This window comes from Clupea harengus, chromosome 15 (assembly GCF_900700415.2).
Source record: "Clupea harengus chromosome 15, Ch_v2.0.2, whole genome shotgun sequence".
Classification (NCBI taxonomy): domain Eukaryota; kingdom Metazoa; phylum Chordata; class Actinopteri; order Clupeiformes; family Clupeidae; genus Clupea; species Clupea harengus.
The window spans coordinates 25,046,909-25,064,426 of record NC_045166.1 but is presented as its reverse complement, the minus strand read 5'-3'; the positions used below and the strand labels follow the sequence as shown (position 1 = coordinate 25,064,426).

Here is a 17,518-nt window from a genome sequence, read left to right as displayed (position 1 = left end):
AATATAGTATATAAACAAACCAAAAATGTGTTCCCTTTTCCCTTGTCCTATTTACAAAAGTGTTTAAATCATGAAATACCTTCAAATTAAAATACTTTCAAATGTATTTCTTTTTTAATTAATAATGGGCTCTTTTAACCTCTATGAAAATAAAAAGCCGGCAGAAATAAATCAGTATACCCTAATCAAGTTTGTTACAGGCCTGGTGGAGTTTATGTTCGTTGTAGCCAGAAACTATGGCGGCTCCTTCACTCTACCAAGCAAAAGACATTTACATTTACATTTACATTTAGTCGACGCTTTTATCCAAAGCGACTTACATATGTGCGACTTACAATGTATACACATTTTACATTTTACATTTACACTGATGGCACACTGCACATCAGGAGCAATTATGGGTTCAGTGTCTTGCTCAAAGACGCTTCGACAGGGAATCGAACTAGCAACCTTCTGATTACTAAACGACTTCTCTACCACTGTACCACTGTCGCCCCAGAAAAGAGTATACTCACAGATTCCGCGATTCAGGTGCGCGCATGGCTCCTCTCGTGTTGTAGACGGATGTTGAGTCTGTCCAAGCGTAGGGAAGCAGCTCTCACTGCTGTCTCTTCCATGTTGCGCAGACCATTTAAAGATCACTGTGTTTAGCGAACAAGCAAAGTCCACGAACATCGGAGAAAAGCTAGCTATCTCTCTCACATTCACTAGCTCACGCTAATCAATCAATCAATTCAATTTTATATAGCGCTTCTCTTTATACCCGAAGTCGAGTAGTCGAGTAGTCATACACACACAGTCACACCGGTGGTGGTAAGCTACCTCAGTAGCCACAGCTGCCCTGGAGAGAGGCAGACTGACAGAAGCCAATCAGCGCCAACGGCCCCTCCGATCACCAACAACATTCATTCATATTCATACAATGCAATGCATGTCTTTATGATGGTGGGGGAAACCGGAGTACCCGGAGTAAACCCACGCAGGCACGGGGAGAACATGCAAACTCCACACAGAAAGGACCTGGAACGACCTGGAAGGACCGGGATGCGAACCCAGGGCCTTCTTGCTGTGAGGCGACAGTGCTAACCACTGAGCCACCGTGCTGCTAATCAAGGTGGCGGGCTGACGGAATGTTGACTCCTCGTGAAAGAAATGGTTCAACCCCTCAGATATAAAACGTATGACATTCACAGGTTGTGCACTTACATTATCATTTCACTCCAACTCAATAGAAATGCGTGGGTAACGTATTTTCACTTTAAACTCATTGCTAAATACACAGCAGCTTCTTCCCTGTAGTCTGGTCGCTCTTCCTTTCACTCTCTCTTCGTTCTCTCTCTCTTCTTCCTTTCACTCTTTCTTCGTTCTCTCTCTCTCTTCTTCCTTTCACTCTCTCTTCATTCTCTCTCTCTCTTCTTCCTTTCACTCTCTCTTCGTTCTCTCTCTCTCTTCTTCCTTTCACTCTCTCTTCGTTCTCTCTCTCTTCTTCCTTTCACTCTCTCTTTGTTCTCTCTCTCTTCTTCCTTTCACTCTCTCTTCGTTCTCTCACTCTCTTCTTCCTTTCATTCTCTCTTCGTTCTCTCTCTCTCTTCTTCCTTTCACTCTCTCTTCGTTCTCTCTCTCTCTTCTTCCTTTCACTCTCTCTTCGTTCTCTCTCTCTCCTCTTCCTTTCACTCTCTCTTCGTTCTCTCTCTCTTCTTCCTTTCACTCTCTCTTTGTTCTCTCTCTCTTCTTCCTTTCACTCTCTCTTCGTTCCTTCTCTCTCTTCTTCCTTTCACTCTCTCTTCGTTCTCTCTCTCTCTTCTTCCTTTCACTCTCTCTTCGTTCTCTCTCTCTTCTTCCTTTCACTCTCTCTTCGTTCTCTCTCTCTTCTTCCTTTCACTCTCTCTTCGTTCTCTCTCTCTCTTCTTCCTTTCACTCTCTCTTCGTTCTCTCTCTCTCTTCTTCCTTTCACTCTCTCTTCATTCTCTCTCTCTCTTCTTCCTTTCACTCTCTCTTCGTTCTCTCTCTCTCTTCTTCCTTTCACTCTCTCTTCGTTCTCTCACTCTCTTCTTCCTTTCACTCTCTCTTCGTTCCTTCTCTCTCTTCTTCACTTCACTCTCTCTTCGTTCTCTCACTCTCTTCTTCCTTTCACTCTCTCTTCGTTCCTTCTCTCTCTTCTTCACTTCACTCTCTCTTCGTTCTCTCACTCTCTTCTTCCTTTCACTCTCTCTTCGTTCCTTCTCTCTCTTCTTCACTTCACTCTCTCTTCGTTCCTTCTCTCTCTTCTTCACTTCTGGCTAACCCCATTACATTTACCTCACTTCTGATTGGTCCATTTAAATCAAAGTATTTTTACATCGTTGCCATTACTATACAATTACTATTTGACCACCAAAATATATTTCACACCTTGTAAATGATTAAGTCCATGATTTTAGCCATGAAACTACATCCACTCTGCAAAATAAGAACCAACTATAAGATCACCACACAAAATGTTTATAACCTTTTAATTCTATTTATGCCATTTATGAACTTATTGTATTTATGAATGAATCAACTTATATTATGACCTTATTTCCCAAAGGGGTTACACAGGAAAAACTCTTGAACAAGTGCTGAGATTACTCAGCATGACACGTGTCGAGGTGTAATTACTCTGCATGGAACTGGGTGCCTCTTGGGTGCCTCTGTGTGAATTGCTGTAATTCACCTCCAGACGTTAACTGAAAGACTTCAATCTGACTGCTGTTGGGAACTCTTAATGGCGCCTTTAAACAGTAGCAGCATATATAGGAGCACAACCTGTTGACTCCACAACCCTTTGGCAGCATGTTTGTGCGAGGTCTCACATTATACCTTATGGCCATGCCACCGACTGTGAGTAGCTGCTAGAGGACTTGAGTTGGGAGATGAGTTGGTATAGGGGTGGGGTGGGGGTTTGCGGTTTACGTGACTTGTCATATTATTTCACTGCAATGCACCAATGGCTTCATCAGATAGCGATGGGCTCTGCACCAAATCCAGACCTGATCCAGTGGACGAGTGCCAGGTCAGCTCTGGACCCGGTCCAGTGAGAGCAACTAGGTGGGTTCTCTGCTTCAGCGTGTGTTTGGATTGGTGAGCAACAGATGCCAGAGCAGTGGGAGGCCTCTCATCCTCTGTGTTTAGGTGCAGGGCCGTCTGTTATTGGGCCAGGCAGGCCATTCTGAAGGTGTGAAAGGTCCGTATCAGACAAGTTCACGGAAACCCATTAACACTGCTCTACCTGTAATGTGCTAGATTTCTAAACAACACCGATAACTAAACATGATATGTATACCATTTACCCACCTGCACAATATATGTAAACAAGACTGCTACACTTTCATGAAACTAATGTTACAATACCTCTGCATCACATCATTAGCATAAGAGTGGATTTATAGCCATCAGAATTAGGTTTTCATACTGTGACTAGTGTGATAATTGTAATTGTGTGAATAATAACAGAACCATAACGTGGCGACATGTACGTTATTTTATTGGCCATGGGAAGAAAATGAAAGGTTAACTCACAAACCTTAATGACTACCAGAGCAGCTCTCCTGAAAACTTTAGACCCCGATGCCAGTCAATACCATGAAACTACCCTGTTCAACAGACAAATAACTACAACGATGGCACTACACTTGGCACTACCCTTGTTGGTCTGTCATTATGAGTGAAATATAGACTGTAGTGAAAAAAGGGATTGTTTTCCTCCATATGTATATACTAAATACCTCCTTCCTCCCCATGTATATACTACATACCTTTTTCTTCCATACTATGTGTGAGAGAGATCCCGCCTTCTGAATACTTTCTTACTGGATTGAGGTAACCCTGAATTCCTCTGCTTTGTTTTAACAGATGAACTATGCTGTGCCTCTTATGAAGTGGCATCATACGGTAACCGCTGAGTGCACAGCAAAAGTTTCCCTTTTCTACTACGCCACTTGCATTTCAACCCATTCTTCTCCTGGTCAACAGTATGGACAAGATGGCCGACAAACAGACAATACAAACTGGGACTCGGTAAGGATTTTTTTTTATTAATAAAATTAGAATTATCAATGGCAGGTAAATTCCAACTCAACAAAGAGACAGTTCAGTATTGCCATCCAGATAATCCTGAATCTGACTAAGAGATTTTTCTCTTTCCCCTTAAATGCTCCCAAAAAAAGCTCCCATGACATTCTATTCCCAATGTGTCAACATGAAGTTTCGGACACACACTGGTCGTTCCCAATTTGGAAAAGCAGAGAGGTAAAGACACGCTGCTAGAAGATATCACCTCCTCACTGGCCTAGTTGAAATCTTTTAAAACCCTGTTGCTTTACTCCAGGGTAGGACATGAAAGCAACTGACATATGAATGATCTCATTACAAACACATATCAACCATGCAATCAACAGAAGATCAGTGATCATTCTGGTAAATAAAATGAAAAGGTGCATCATCATAAATTAAACACAGTTCAATGAGTGTGCACTGTTGAACAGAGTACTAACAAAAAAAAATAAACGAAACAACAAACAGACAAACAGACAATAAAAGCGCGATCTAAAGTGCAGCAGTATGTATAACTAAATTGTGTTTACCATACACAGTGGGACACCATGTGCTCGAAATCAAATGGTCAAATGCATATGATTACTTATTGTTTAAAACAAGTACATAACGAACAAGCAAACCAAAAAAAACCTGACAAAGATGACTGAGAAACTGCAAATGACATACCACAAAGACATAGTGACAGAGGTGTCGTATTACAGGAAGTGTTTGGCTTAAAACTGCAGCTCAGATAAAGAGATATGTAAGAATATGTATTGGAATCTACCAACAGAAAGTGTAAGTCTCTCCTGATCACGCCTATGTAGCTTAAATAGTTGTCTTATAACAAATATATATCTATATGTACACTTTTTACTGGTGTGAACTAGTGTTCCAAAGTGTTCTTTGTTAGGTTTCTGTTAGAAAAAAATACATACTTCACATAAAGTCAGGTCATTGTAACGACTACAAGCATTCTTATAATCTACAGTATATGATTCCCTCATTAAAACTCTTGTCATCCACAGTGTAGCATAGAGTATGTAGCATACAGTATGTAGCATAGAGTATGTAGCATACAGTATGTAGCATAGAGTATGTTTTAGGGGGAGGAAGGAACCATTTCTGCAATTTCCTTTCAGGAAGTTCATCTGTAGAAAGACTCTGGAAAAGGAAAAGAAAAGAAAGCCTTCCTCTGCCTAGTGCTGGAGTCACCTATAGACTCTACATCCAGGCAACTAGCCTCCAGTGAAGGCCGACACAATGATGCTGTTTAGACCTCCGTGCCACTAAACGGAGCAGCGCCGTTTGGAAGGTCCGCGGTAGGAGGGCACCAGGGTGTGCAGGCCGGTGGAGACGGAGCTGATGGCGGAGGGCCTCTGCAGGCCACAGGCGCAGCCATTGGGGTGAAGAGGCAGAGGGCTGCTGGAGAAAGCCTCGCCCTGCTCCACGTAGGTGTCAGAGGTCGAGAGGTCGCGTGGGATGATCATGGGAATGGAGTACTGCAGCTTCTCGCGGCTCTTGTACCACAGGCACGAGCACATGGACTGGAAGTGCAGCACCTCCGCGTAGACGTTCCGCAGCCCGCGACTGGCACCTCCCCCTCCTCCGCCCCCGCTGCCAGAACCTCCGCCTCCGCCGCCGCCGCCGCCGCCGGAGCAGGCCGCCCCCAGCTCCGAAGCGGCCGACGAGTACGAGGGCGGGTCGGGGGCGAAGTGATACCGCCCCCCTCCCCCGCCCCCGCCTCCGCCGGCCATGCCCATCGCCCCGGCGGCGCCGGTGCGCGACAGCAGTGCCCGCTGCTCGGCGTCGCGCCGCTCGTCCTCGGCGTTCATGGTCATGAAGCGCAGCACCACCAGGTTGAGGAAGGCCCCGATGACCGTGAGGCCCGTCAGGATGTAGATGAAGCTGAACGCCACGTACTTGGGGTTGGTCTGCAGCGCGTGGTCCTTCTGCAGCGCCACGTAGTCGCCGAAGCCGATGGTGGTGAGCGTGATGAAGCAGTAGTAGTAGGCGTGGAAGAAGCTCCAGTCCTCGTAGCGCGAGAAGGCCGCCGCGCCCACGCACAGCGTGCTCATGCACGACACGAAGCCGATGAACACCATGTTGGCCATGCTGACCTCGGCGCGCCGCAGACCCAGGCACTTCTTGAGGCGGTGCAGCAGGTAGCGCACCAGCGTGTTGATGCGCTCGCCCAGGCTCTGGAACATGACCAGCGTCAGCGGGATGCCCAGCAGCGCGTAGAACATGCAGAACACCTTACCGCCGTCCGTGCTGGGAGCAGCATGACCGTATCCTACGAAAGGAGACAGAGAGAGAGAGAGAGAGAGAGAGAGAGAGAGAGAGAGAGAGAGAGAGAGAAAGTGCAGAGTGCAGAAAGATAAAGGGGATGGACAAATAGGATGGAGAGATGGGGTGGATGGATAGAGACACAGACAGGGGGAGACATAGGGAGATTGAGGGATTGAGAAGAAGAGAACATCCATGTTTAGAGTCCAAGAGTTTTAGACAAAATGATGAAATACAAAAACAGATAAACCATTTGAGCATGGCTGTCGTGTAGGCTACAGAACTTATTTACAGTAGAGTTCCCGTCGATGCCCTAAAACCAGAATCACTAATTACTGACAATTCAGAAGATTACACAACTTTCACACCCCTGGATGTAGTAGGCAGGTGCATAAGAATTAAGCACAGACTGGTAGAAAGTTTTAGCACATTGCCATAGTCTGCTAATTTTCATGAATTAATATACCAGAACGTCCTCAATTCGTAAAAAGTAATGTATTTATAGTATAGAGTTAAAAAGACAGCAGGTTATAAGTGTGGGTCTCCATAGAGTGTTTTATACCATCTAGATATCCACCTGACTAAATGTATTTTTAATGCCTTACTCTTTTTTCAGTACAGTACCACATACAGTGGGGAAAATAAGTATTTGAACCCCTGCCGATTTCGCAAGTTTGGCCACTTGCAAAGAAATGTGTGATCTATAGTTGTAATGGTAGGTGTATTTTAACAGTGAGAAATGGAATATCAACAAACAAATCCAGAAAACTGCATTTTATAACATTTATAACTTTATTTGTATTTGATGCAGAAAATAAGTATTTGAACCCCCAAGCAAACAGCAAGAATTCTGGCTCCCAATGACCAGTTATGTGCCCAAGAAGCACACAGATTAGTCCTCATTAGGCCTAACAAGGTACATCTGATCTCAACTGGTGACGTGTATAAAAGAAACCTGTCCAAAGAATCATACTTCACACCTTCAACCTCACCACCATGGGCAAGACTAAAGAGTTGACCAAGGACGTCAGAGATAAGATTGTAGACCTGCACAAGGCTGGAATGGGTTACAAAACCATCGGCAAGCAGCTTGGTGAGAAGCAGACAACTATTGGTGCGATTATTCGTAAATGGAAGCAACACCAAACAACTGTCAATCGCTCTAGGTCTGGGGCTCCATGCAAGATATCCCCTCGTGCGGTATCGGTGATCATCCAAAAGGTGCAGAATAACCCCAGAACTACACAGGGGGAGCTTGTAAATGATCTCAAGGCAGCTGGGACCACAGTCACCAAGAAAACCATTGGCAACACACTACGCCGTAATGGTTTGAAGTACTGCAGAACTCGCAAGGTCCCCCTGCTCAAGGAAGCACATGTACAGTGCCGTCTGAAGTTTGCCAATGAACACTTGAATGATTCTAAGGAGGATTGGGAGACAGGATGTGGTCAGATGAGACCAAAATCAAGTTCTTTGGCATCAACTCGACTTGCCGCGTTTGGAAAGGGAAGAATGCTGAATATGACACCATCCCCACCGTCAAGCATGGAGGTGGAAACATTATGCTTTGGGGCTGTTTCTCTGCCAAGGGTACAGGACGACTCCACTGCATCAAGGGGACTATGAATGGGGCCATGTAATGTGGAATATTGGGCTTGAACCTCATTCCCTCATTCCCTCCCATTGAAAACGCAACCTTAAGGATTTGGAGAGGATCTGCAAAGAGGAGTGGACCAAAATCCCTCCTGAGATGTGTGTAAACCTGGTGACCAACTACAAGAAAAGTCTGACGTCTGTGCTTGCCAACAAGGGTTATTCCACCAAGTACTAAGTCATGTTTTGCTAGGGGTTCAAATACTTATTTTCTGCATCAAATGCAAATTAAGTCATAAATGTTATAAATGCAGTTTTCTGGATTTTTTTGTTGATATTCTGTTTCTCACTGTTAAAATACACCTACTATTACAATTATAGATCACACATTTCTTTGCAAGTGGCCAAACTTGCGAAATCGGCAGGGGTTCAAATACTTATTTTCCCCACTGTAATGCCAGAAATGGAATAAAACAAATCAACGAATAACATTTTACAGTGTTGTGGTGTGAACAGGGTCAAAACGAATCTGAGTTTCCACTTGCAATGGGGTAATAATGAAATATGACCTCCTTTCTGAGGACAATCTCCTCTCCAATGTTGCCATCCTCAGAAGACCTACGTATGTTTTTTATGTTTTTCAGGATTATGATAGAAAAAATTTAACTACTCATCTTTTTTCATTTGAAGCCTTACAGTGGACTTCATGTGTGTTCTTTTCAAAGCAATACCATATAGACGCATATACCACTTGGAACTATGAGTTCACACTTAGAATTATTCATCAGAGACGGTCCCCATGGCAAACTAATTGCATATTTATGTGTGCTGACCTTTGATGAAGACCATTTGCGAGTACTTTGGTGACCCTGTGGAGAGTGCTGCCCAGAGAAGGCTCCATGAAATCCTGGTGCACTTCACCTTGCAAAGCCTCATTCACTCTCATTATATTCATTTGAGCTGCATTTGGGTGATTATAGTTATTGTCTGAACAGAGCTAGTGTTTTGAAGGATGACAACAGCAGTTGGTGTTAGCCCAAGGCCTGATCATTGAGATATGGCATTGAGCGAGTGCCAGGTGGCACCAGGCCAATGGACTATTAGACCTTTAAAATATTTTAAATATACAGTTACACAGTTACAGTATATGAAGACCACCATCATCTTAAGTGTAACCGGGTGTTGATATTAAGAAAATATCATAAAATGTTAGCAATTCATGGAGTTTCTAAATCATATCCTTGGCATAGTATATTTAAAATATCAGCTGCTAAACAAAAGGTCATACCAGAAGTTAAATGTAAGACTTTATTTTATATTACGCACTGGTAACATCTTAAAAAATGTTAAGGGTTTGTGAAAATGACTGAAAAAGTATAAATGAGTACAGAAAAAACTGGTTTGTAAGTGAGTGGCAAAATGCTGTGCCGTTTATCTATAACACCAGCGGACCGCCAGAAAACGGATGAGCAAAAGGACCGCCAGCTCTCCCCCAGTGAGCTGACGACAGTCCACAGGACTTTTGCTATCAGGGGAACTGTATTTGATAGAGGATGTAGGTTGTTGGTCACAAAATCGTGGCTTTCAGTCTCAAACAATGTCTTTGTAACTTGCAACCCTCTCCTGTCCTCTCCTATTATGTCCGTCAAATGAACCCTCCGACATTCCACCCTGCAGCTGGCCGTGCGTTAGCTAGGTAATATCCACCCTCCCCTTCCGACCTGCCCTAGCGCAAACCTGACACATTAGTTGTGGTCCATGTGGTCAGCCTGCTGGTAAAGGGGCTCTGAGCAACAAAGCGGTCGTGCTGCACACTCGAACGTCGCAAGCTACAATGTGATTACGCATGTCAACTTCATTTCATTTTTTAGTGACTCAGTTATTTTTTTTAAACCCATTTCTCTATTTTACAACTCCCAAGAAGCCAGTTTGATTCTCTCTGCCACGTGTGTGTGAGTGTGCCCGATCAAGGAGAGTTCCTTGGCCCCTGCACGTGTGGTTAATATTCTTTAAAAAGCTCTTTAAGTTCATTCTGTGAGGAGGGAGGCAGAACAACGTCAGTCGATGACGTTAGTTATTATTGAATTTCCCTGCACGTTTCCATGATCCGTTATCTAACCTACATCTTTTGCCTGCGTGTGGCTTCAGCCTGAACGTCATGCGTGTCTTTTTAAAACATTCTCCTAAGATGTAATTAGGTTTTCTGCGCACCTGTGGTCGACCTTTTTCCTGCGGTGATCAAAGCGCTTCCGCCATCTTTCTTAATGAAGCTGTTTACAACTCCCATGTTTTTTCTCCAGAGAAGTCGGCTGGCTACTAATCAGTCACCAATAAAATATAATGTCTGCCATGATATGAACTGTAAACCATAGAAATGTGTTGAGAAGAGTAGACACACATAGTCTATACATCGGCTGAATGAATATGAGACATATAGTTATCTATGTTATTGGTATATATATATATATATATATATATATTCATACATTTCACTCAAATATTAGAAGAAACTCAAATCAAGGTGAAAAGCCACTAAAATATGTAAATCCTGAGCCACAGACAGGTTTAATCAACTTCAAGTCAGCAGCAATGTGGAGTGTTCCTTTCAGAGGCCCCCAATGCTGATTTCGACTTTGTGCTAATAAAACAGAGTTGGGTGTTGTACCAAGGGACAGCCGTCAGCTTGGCAAAAGCTCAATTTGTGAAGAAGCAGCCGGAAGTGCATTTGCATGAGTGAGAGAGTCAACAGTGACAACCTGAGCTAGTGACACGACAGTGTAAGACAGCTCAACTACATGACAGACACCACCCACATAAACACACACACACACACGCACGCACGCACGCACGCACGCACGCACGCACGCACGCACACACACACACACACGCACACACACACACACACACACACACGCGCACACACACACACACACACACACACACACACACACACACACACACACACACACACACACAAATTCGTATATGCTACACTAACTCAGTAAGGTTCCCTTAATGCTAAGAGAAAACAATGAGCATGTGAAGTTCTCCATCTCAGGTGCTCTCATGCACACACACACATGCATACACTTAACTGCTCAACCTTACGAAAGAGAAAGAGCTCACACAGACACACAGACACACACACACACACACGCACTCACGCACGCACGCACGCACGCACGCACTCACACACACACACACACACACACACACACACACACACACACACACACACACAGACAAGCATGCACAAAACATGCAAAGAGAGAGCCAGGATCAACTGTGGGTCTGTACTAGCAGATGAGTTGCCAGGCCAACGGGGGGATGACAGCAGAGTCTGGCCAATAGATTGTCATGGCAGCAGTGATGACTCTGTGGTCATGCCTCGCTGACACTTAAGTGACATAATAAGAGGTCAAAGGTCAAAGATAGCTAGGTGACATTACCCCAGACACCCACCCTATGCATCCATGTGATGTGTGTTGTCATGTGTCACTGTGCATCGCAGAGTGAGTGCACTCACGTGGGCAGTCAGGGCCAGCTGATGCTTACCCAGGGGCGAATGCCAGCTTCTCAGACCCATCAACATCACCTGGTTGGGAGAGATGCGACCTCACCTCAGAGACAGGCACCAGAGAACCAGCAGCAGGAAGAGCTGACTGTGCTAGCTCACTACAGCACAGACCATGGTGTGTGGGGACCTACATGCTGAAGTTTCCTAAGCAATTTCTGAAAAAAAGTTGAGGTAAACACTTTTACTTAAAAAAAAAAAAAAAAAAAATGATTGGTTGTTATTAGTTGTGGAGAACCGTGATGCATTTTGAACTAAATTGTGTTTCTGAATGCAGAATATCCTGTGTAGATTCAGGGGCAGCAATTGGCCATTGACCGCCTTGAAATCTATGATTTTGTTGAGGAGACCGCAATGACATGTTGAGAAACTCCCTTTGGCGCCCCTATACCAATAGCTTGCTGAGACCATCAAATCAGGCTACAGTGGGGCAACACCATGGAGCACAGCTACCTATCATAAGCCTACTACTGGAAACTAAACTAACGCTGTTAGGGGCCCCCAGAATCCCTATTGCTTAGGGGCCCCAAGAGTCCCTAGAAACGCCGCTGTGTAGATTAGGTGTTGGTCTTCAAGGGCGACAAAGTCCATTGTGTTGGATCCGTTGTATGATTTGTCTTTGCCAATGTCTGACTGTGGAAAATAGCTTTCGTCTCTACAGTAAAACCTTGGCCACCCACTGGTTACAGAAATCCAATTGTACACAAATAGTGAATGGAGCATGTAAACAGTATTTAAAAAACTATGCTGGGCTCTTGTGCAAAACCTAGTGTGTTGGAAGGAAGTTCAAATAGTATCATTTTGGTTCTCATTGCTAGGCCTTAACGTATACTTACAGTATATCCCAATTTCACAGATATTTTGGCCATAGAGAGCCTATGGTAGCCCCTTTTGTTCAGGGGTAGGGCGTCCAACTAATTTGCTGAGACTTAAAGACATGGCCTTTGATGTCCTGTCTTATCTGAAATACTGAAATGAAGTTGTTTGGGGGTTTAAGGGTGAGGTGAACAGCGCTGTTCAATATTCTTAAAAAAAATCAAAACAACTTCATTTCAGTTTGTCAGATGAGATGGAACATCAAAGACAACCTTTTATGGGCCCTGGCAAAACAAGCCACAAGAAGTTGATTGTCTGGTCAAAAATCGATTTCCCAGAATTACCATATGAAAGCGAAATGTGAATAGCCCTAATGCGGTGAATAGCAATCTGAGGGCTTTTCACCAGGCCTAAAAAGGCAGTCATTAATGAGAAAGAGGGTTGAAAAAATGCATAAAGGTCAGGAGCACACAGGTGCACCCTCATCCCCTCCTCCATCTCCACTCTTTTTTCATTCTTTCCGTGGACCACTTCTCATTTACAGACATTATCACTCCGAGAAAACCATTTGTCGCTCAGTTTTACAGCCAAACCCTCAGCCCTCTGATTGCAGACCCATGGGAAAAAAATAATAAAAAAAATAAGGTGATTTTTTTTGGCCTGCTTCGCTTCTCCTGAAGTACGTCAGCAGCATCTGTGAGACTTGGGGGCTTGTGGAAAATGTCTGGCCCCAGTGCAATCCTGTTTATTAGTGAGGGGAATAAATTAAACAAATTAACCTGGCTTTTGTCAATTGATGTGCCTGCCAGCCATGTGTAAACTATTTTAATGTGCAACGGAATGACAAATACCAGCTGGCAACCATGTTGATGCGTTGCTAATTTATAATGAACCGACAAATATAATGTTGCGTTTTAATGGACACTTGCCTTGTTTCTCAATCATCTTCAGCACATTTAAGTAGGTCTTTTGAATTTATACCACAAATTGGAAGCGACTCACTGTGAGATAAACAATAGAAAAGGGGACATTTTAATTTAAAGGGAGTGTCTATGTGTGTGTGTGTGTGTGTGTGTGTGTCTGTGTGTGTGTCTGTGTGTCTCTCTGTGTGTGCGTGTGTTGGTGTGCCTCTGTGTGTGTCTGTGTGTGTGTGTGTGTGTGTGTGTGACAGGAGATTTGATGCATCTTTATCACTCTATGCTAAAGAAAACATATAACAAGCATAGGAATGGGATTTATTTCCCCTTATTTTTATTTATCGACCTTCTTTCCAAGCTGTTTTCTTTGGTATGCAAGACATCACACCCAAGTACATACAGATCTACTTGGTCTGTATCCACCGTATTTCACAATAGTTCAGCCCAATTCCCTTTACAGCTTGGGATCACTGGACTCCTATGTCACTGAACCAACACAAATGTAAGCAAATTTGCAAAGTATTTTTTTCATTTAATAAGAAAATATGATGTGCTGTCAGAATGACTTCAAAAGCTTTGGCAAGGCTGGCCTGTTTGTTCTGTTCTGTTTTAGCTCTTCACGTGCTCTCTTCGAAGCCCCCATAAGGAATGATGTTGTTTTTCCCTCTCTCATTCCTCTCCTTCATCTCTACTCTCTCTCTCTCTCTCCTCTCCTTTTTATTGTCATGAAATCTCTCTTCGTGAATGATTTCACTCCGTGGCCAAGGGTTTTTTATTTTATTATTATTTAATCCCTCCATTCATTTCCACTGGACTGCCCACAGCTTTACCCGCTATGCAGCCACATTAACCTTCACAAGGATTTTAGAAATTAAATTCCTCATAGCTCTAGTCATTCACATTTCACAAGCTTGTGTGTGTGTGTGTCTGTCTGTGTGGCTGCGCGTGTGCATGTGCACGTGTGTGTGTGTGTGTGTGTGTTTTAAAGCTTCTCAGTTTATCTGAGAGTGGCACTCCTTTCAGCTCTGCGTGCTCACTCCTCTCCTGCCAGATCGTGTGTGTGTGTCTGTGTGTGTGTTTGTGTGTGTGTGTGTGTCTGTGTGTGTGTGTGTGTGTGTGTGTGTGTGTGTGTGTGTGTGTGCGTGTGTGTGTGTGTGTGTGTGAGAGTGAGTAGGGGAGTGTGTGTGGCGTTCTTTCAAAACACCACTTGATGCTACTACTGTACAAATCTGACCACACACACACACACACACACACACACACACACAAACACACACATATATACAAACCCCCAGCACACACAAACGCATGGTCCATAATTGGACTGACATGATAAAGGTGGTAGAGGAGAAGGGCTCTTTTGAAGATTAAATAAATAACTACTCAGAAACAGACATCAAAGGTCTGTAGTCTCGGGACTGGTGAGTATCCTTGTCCTTCTTGTGCCTATTCAATTTGTACTGATGTGAATGCACATGTTCTGAGGGGGGGCACACGTTGGCTGAGAGGGTAATCCACCTGCTCTTGTCACTATGAAAAAAAGGTGCTCATGTATTATTTCCAATGTTTGGGTTTATCTTAAGATTTTTTTTATTTTTTTTCACAAGTATACTTCTGTTAGACTGATCACCTGTTTGAATGAGTTAGCATCATTGTCGTAAATGATAGCATTTGGCATTCTTTTTTAAGATTTGGTTTTGGGCTTTTTGCCTTTAATGAGACAGGACAGTGAAGGTTTGGACAGGAAATGAGATGGAAAGAAGCGTTGGGGAGTGGGATCGGGAAATGACAGCGGGTTGGATTCGAACCTGTGTCCCCGTGGGCGTTCAAGCCCGTATATGGTCAGGGCTACTGCTTGCGCCACAGTCCCCCCAAGCATTTGGCATTCTTGTAATTTACTAGTCAGTACTATCAAGGGAAGCAAAAGTATACCCACATAGAAGTTCAAAGTCAGATTTAGGCTAAAGCGGTTCCAGTGTTACCTCAATGTGTCTGCTGATACGGTTCATATGTCAAAGTAAATGCCCTCTGTTCTTCACTGGCTCATTAATGACAGAATTAATGCATTTTTAACGGGTCAGAGAAAATAAATCTTTTGTGAATAACTTCAAATAGATTGAAAATACAATATTTGAGGAAGGGTGGGACAATGAGAAATAATACTCTAATAGAAAAGAAAACCTATTTGATAGAAAATGCCTTTTTCCCCTCGGACCACAAGTGCTATCGTAATTGTTTCTTATGTTATTGCATCATGTATATCTCTACTTTGCCAAATTGTCAGGTTATGAGGAGTGGTGGTGTAAATTGCCTAGAAAAAAAAACACCTAGAAAAAAAGAAAGAAAGATGGAGGCGAGGAGGGGGCCACTGCAGCATGTGAAAGCAGACTAGCCTCAGGCATCCCATTACAACCAGCTTCTTGCCTTGGCAAAGTGTCTGGATGCTTTCTGAGCACGCAGAGGCATTTTGTGGACGGTGAAGCCATCCTGATTGGGAGCGACTGCAGAAGTACCGCAGGGAATAAGAGATGGGGGGGGGGGGGGAGTTGGGGAGGGCAGTGCCAACTGAAATGCCCCCGGAGGGGTTAGAAATCCTGGCCACGGCTCAAGCCGAAATGTTCTTAGACGTCTGCACCCCCGGGGCCAGGAGAGGACTTGATGCTTAACGCCTACGGAAGCAGGAATGGAGCAGAAAGATGAAAAGAACACGAGGCGAGATGCAGGTCAAGGGAGAAAGAGAGAGCGAGAGATTATGATGGCTAAATATACAAAGAAAAAGTGGACGAGAGAGGGAGGTGCAAAATTTCCAAAGGCTCATCTTTTTGTAACAAATCACAAAATGGAATGCTAAAGTGTCGTGTCCAAATGAAGGATTTCTAAGGTTTTTAATTTGCATGGCATTTTAGGAACATCACATAAAGGATAACCCCCATAACAAGAACTTGCACCCTCTCCACCTCTCTAAAAACCCGAGGTCCTCACGCTTAGGGGCTTTCTGAAGGATCTCCTCATCTTACCTCGGCCCTCTGCTGCTACCAGGGCAGTTCTTGCCTTGTAAGGCTTTGAGCCTTGCCCTCATAATGGTGATTCTATCGAGGCTCAAAGGACATTTATACTCCCAGAAAATTGTGTGTGTGTGTGTGTGTGTGTGTGTGTGTGTGTGTGTGTGTGTGTGTGTGTGTGTGTGTGTGTATGTGCAAACGTCACTGCCATCCTTCTTCATGCCTGGTAACCTTATCTCTCTCTCTTTCTCTCTCTGAAGACTTCCTCCTTGTCTTTATGATGTGCGGAGTCCATGCCCCCTCTTGGCTCTCTCATCCTAATTTACTTCAGACCTCTCCCTCTACCTCCTCTTTCTGTCTCTCCACCCCTTCTCTTTCTCAGTGTCTCTCTTCCAGGCTCCTTCTTCCACCCTTTGTCTTTCTCCTCTCCCGCCTCCCCCCCCCCCTACTCTTGCTTGCTCTGTCCCTCTTTGGCTCTTACATGCTCCTTCTCCCTAACCCTGCCCCCATCCTAGAAAGTGTTGTTCTTGAATCTTGAACACTCCCCCACCCCTTCCTGTGTTCTTGTGTAACCCCCCCCCCCCCCCCCCCCCCCCCCCCCCCCCCCCAAACACATTACTAGCGGCCCAGTGCGTTCCCTGGCTGACTTGTTCCACTTGAGTGGACACACGTCCTCCTGTTTCCCAGCAGCCCCTTGTGATTCATGTTGGTCACACAACACGGGGAGGCCATCAATCTCTTATCGACACCTCATCCTCGCCCCCCCAGCTCCTCTGACAGTTTATGTATTAACTGTTGCATGAACTCTGGGCTCAGTCAAGCATGTGTGCATGCATGCACATGTACACATGTACACACATAGACACACAGAGATGAACAGTACACACATGCTTTTTACACATGCACACGTTCCCATACATACACACAACTGGGCACGTCCACACATATAAGGACACTTGCTTCTGTGGCTGAAATGGCGGAGAGATGCACTTGAAGGCACAAGCACACACACACACACACACACATACACTTTGCTTTGTAAGCTTGTGTACCTCCTGACCCACGATCCACTGCTGTGTACAGCTGTTTCTCGCTGGTGTCTTGAGGCCAAGTTACTGTAGGTTTCTGGGAAATCTGTGGCTATTTGAGGACTCTTTGACGCTTGTTTATTTGACCAGGAGTGTCTGATGTAGTGCAGGAGCCTTCAGAGGGGCCCACTGTTTGATGAGAGGTCTTACAGGGGAAAGTGGACACATAGACACATAGACATT

At 44.4% G+C, this 17,518-nt stretch overlaps 1 protein-coding gene across 1 annotated transcript in view; it reads right to left on the bottom strand.

Annotated features, from left to right (window-relative positions):
- Positions 1-4,034: 4,034 nt before the first annotated feature.
- The window catches only part of kcnk3a (potassium channel, subfamily K, member 3a), a 36,014-nt gene continuing 22,530 nt past the window's right edge, over positions 4,035-17,518 (bottom strand). Inside the window, exon 2 of the mRNA XM_031581592.2 lies at positions 4,035-6,352. Coding sequence (XP_031437452.1) covers positions 5,346-6,352 — 1,007 coding nt within the window. The 3' untranslated portion in view covers positions 4,035-5,345. The remainder of the gene's footprint in view (positions 6,353-17,518) is intronic.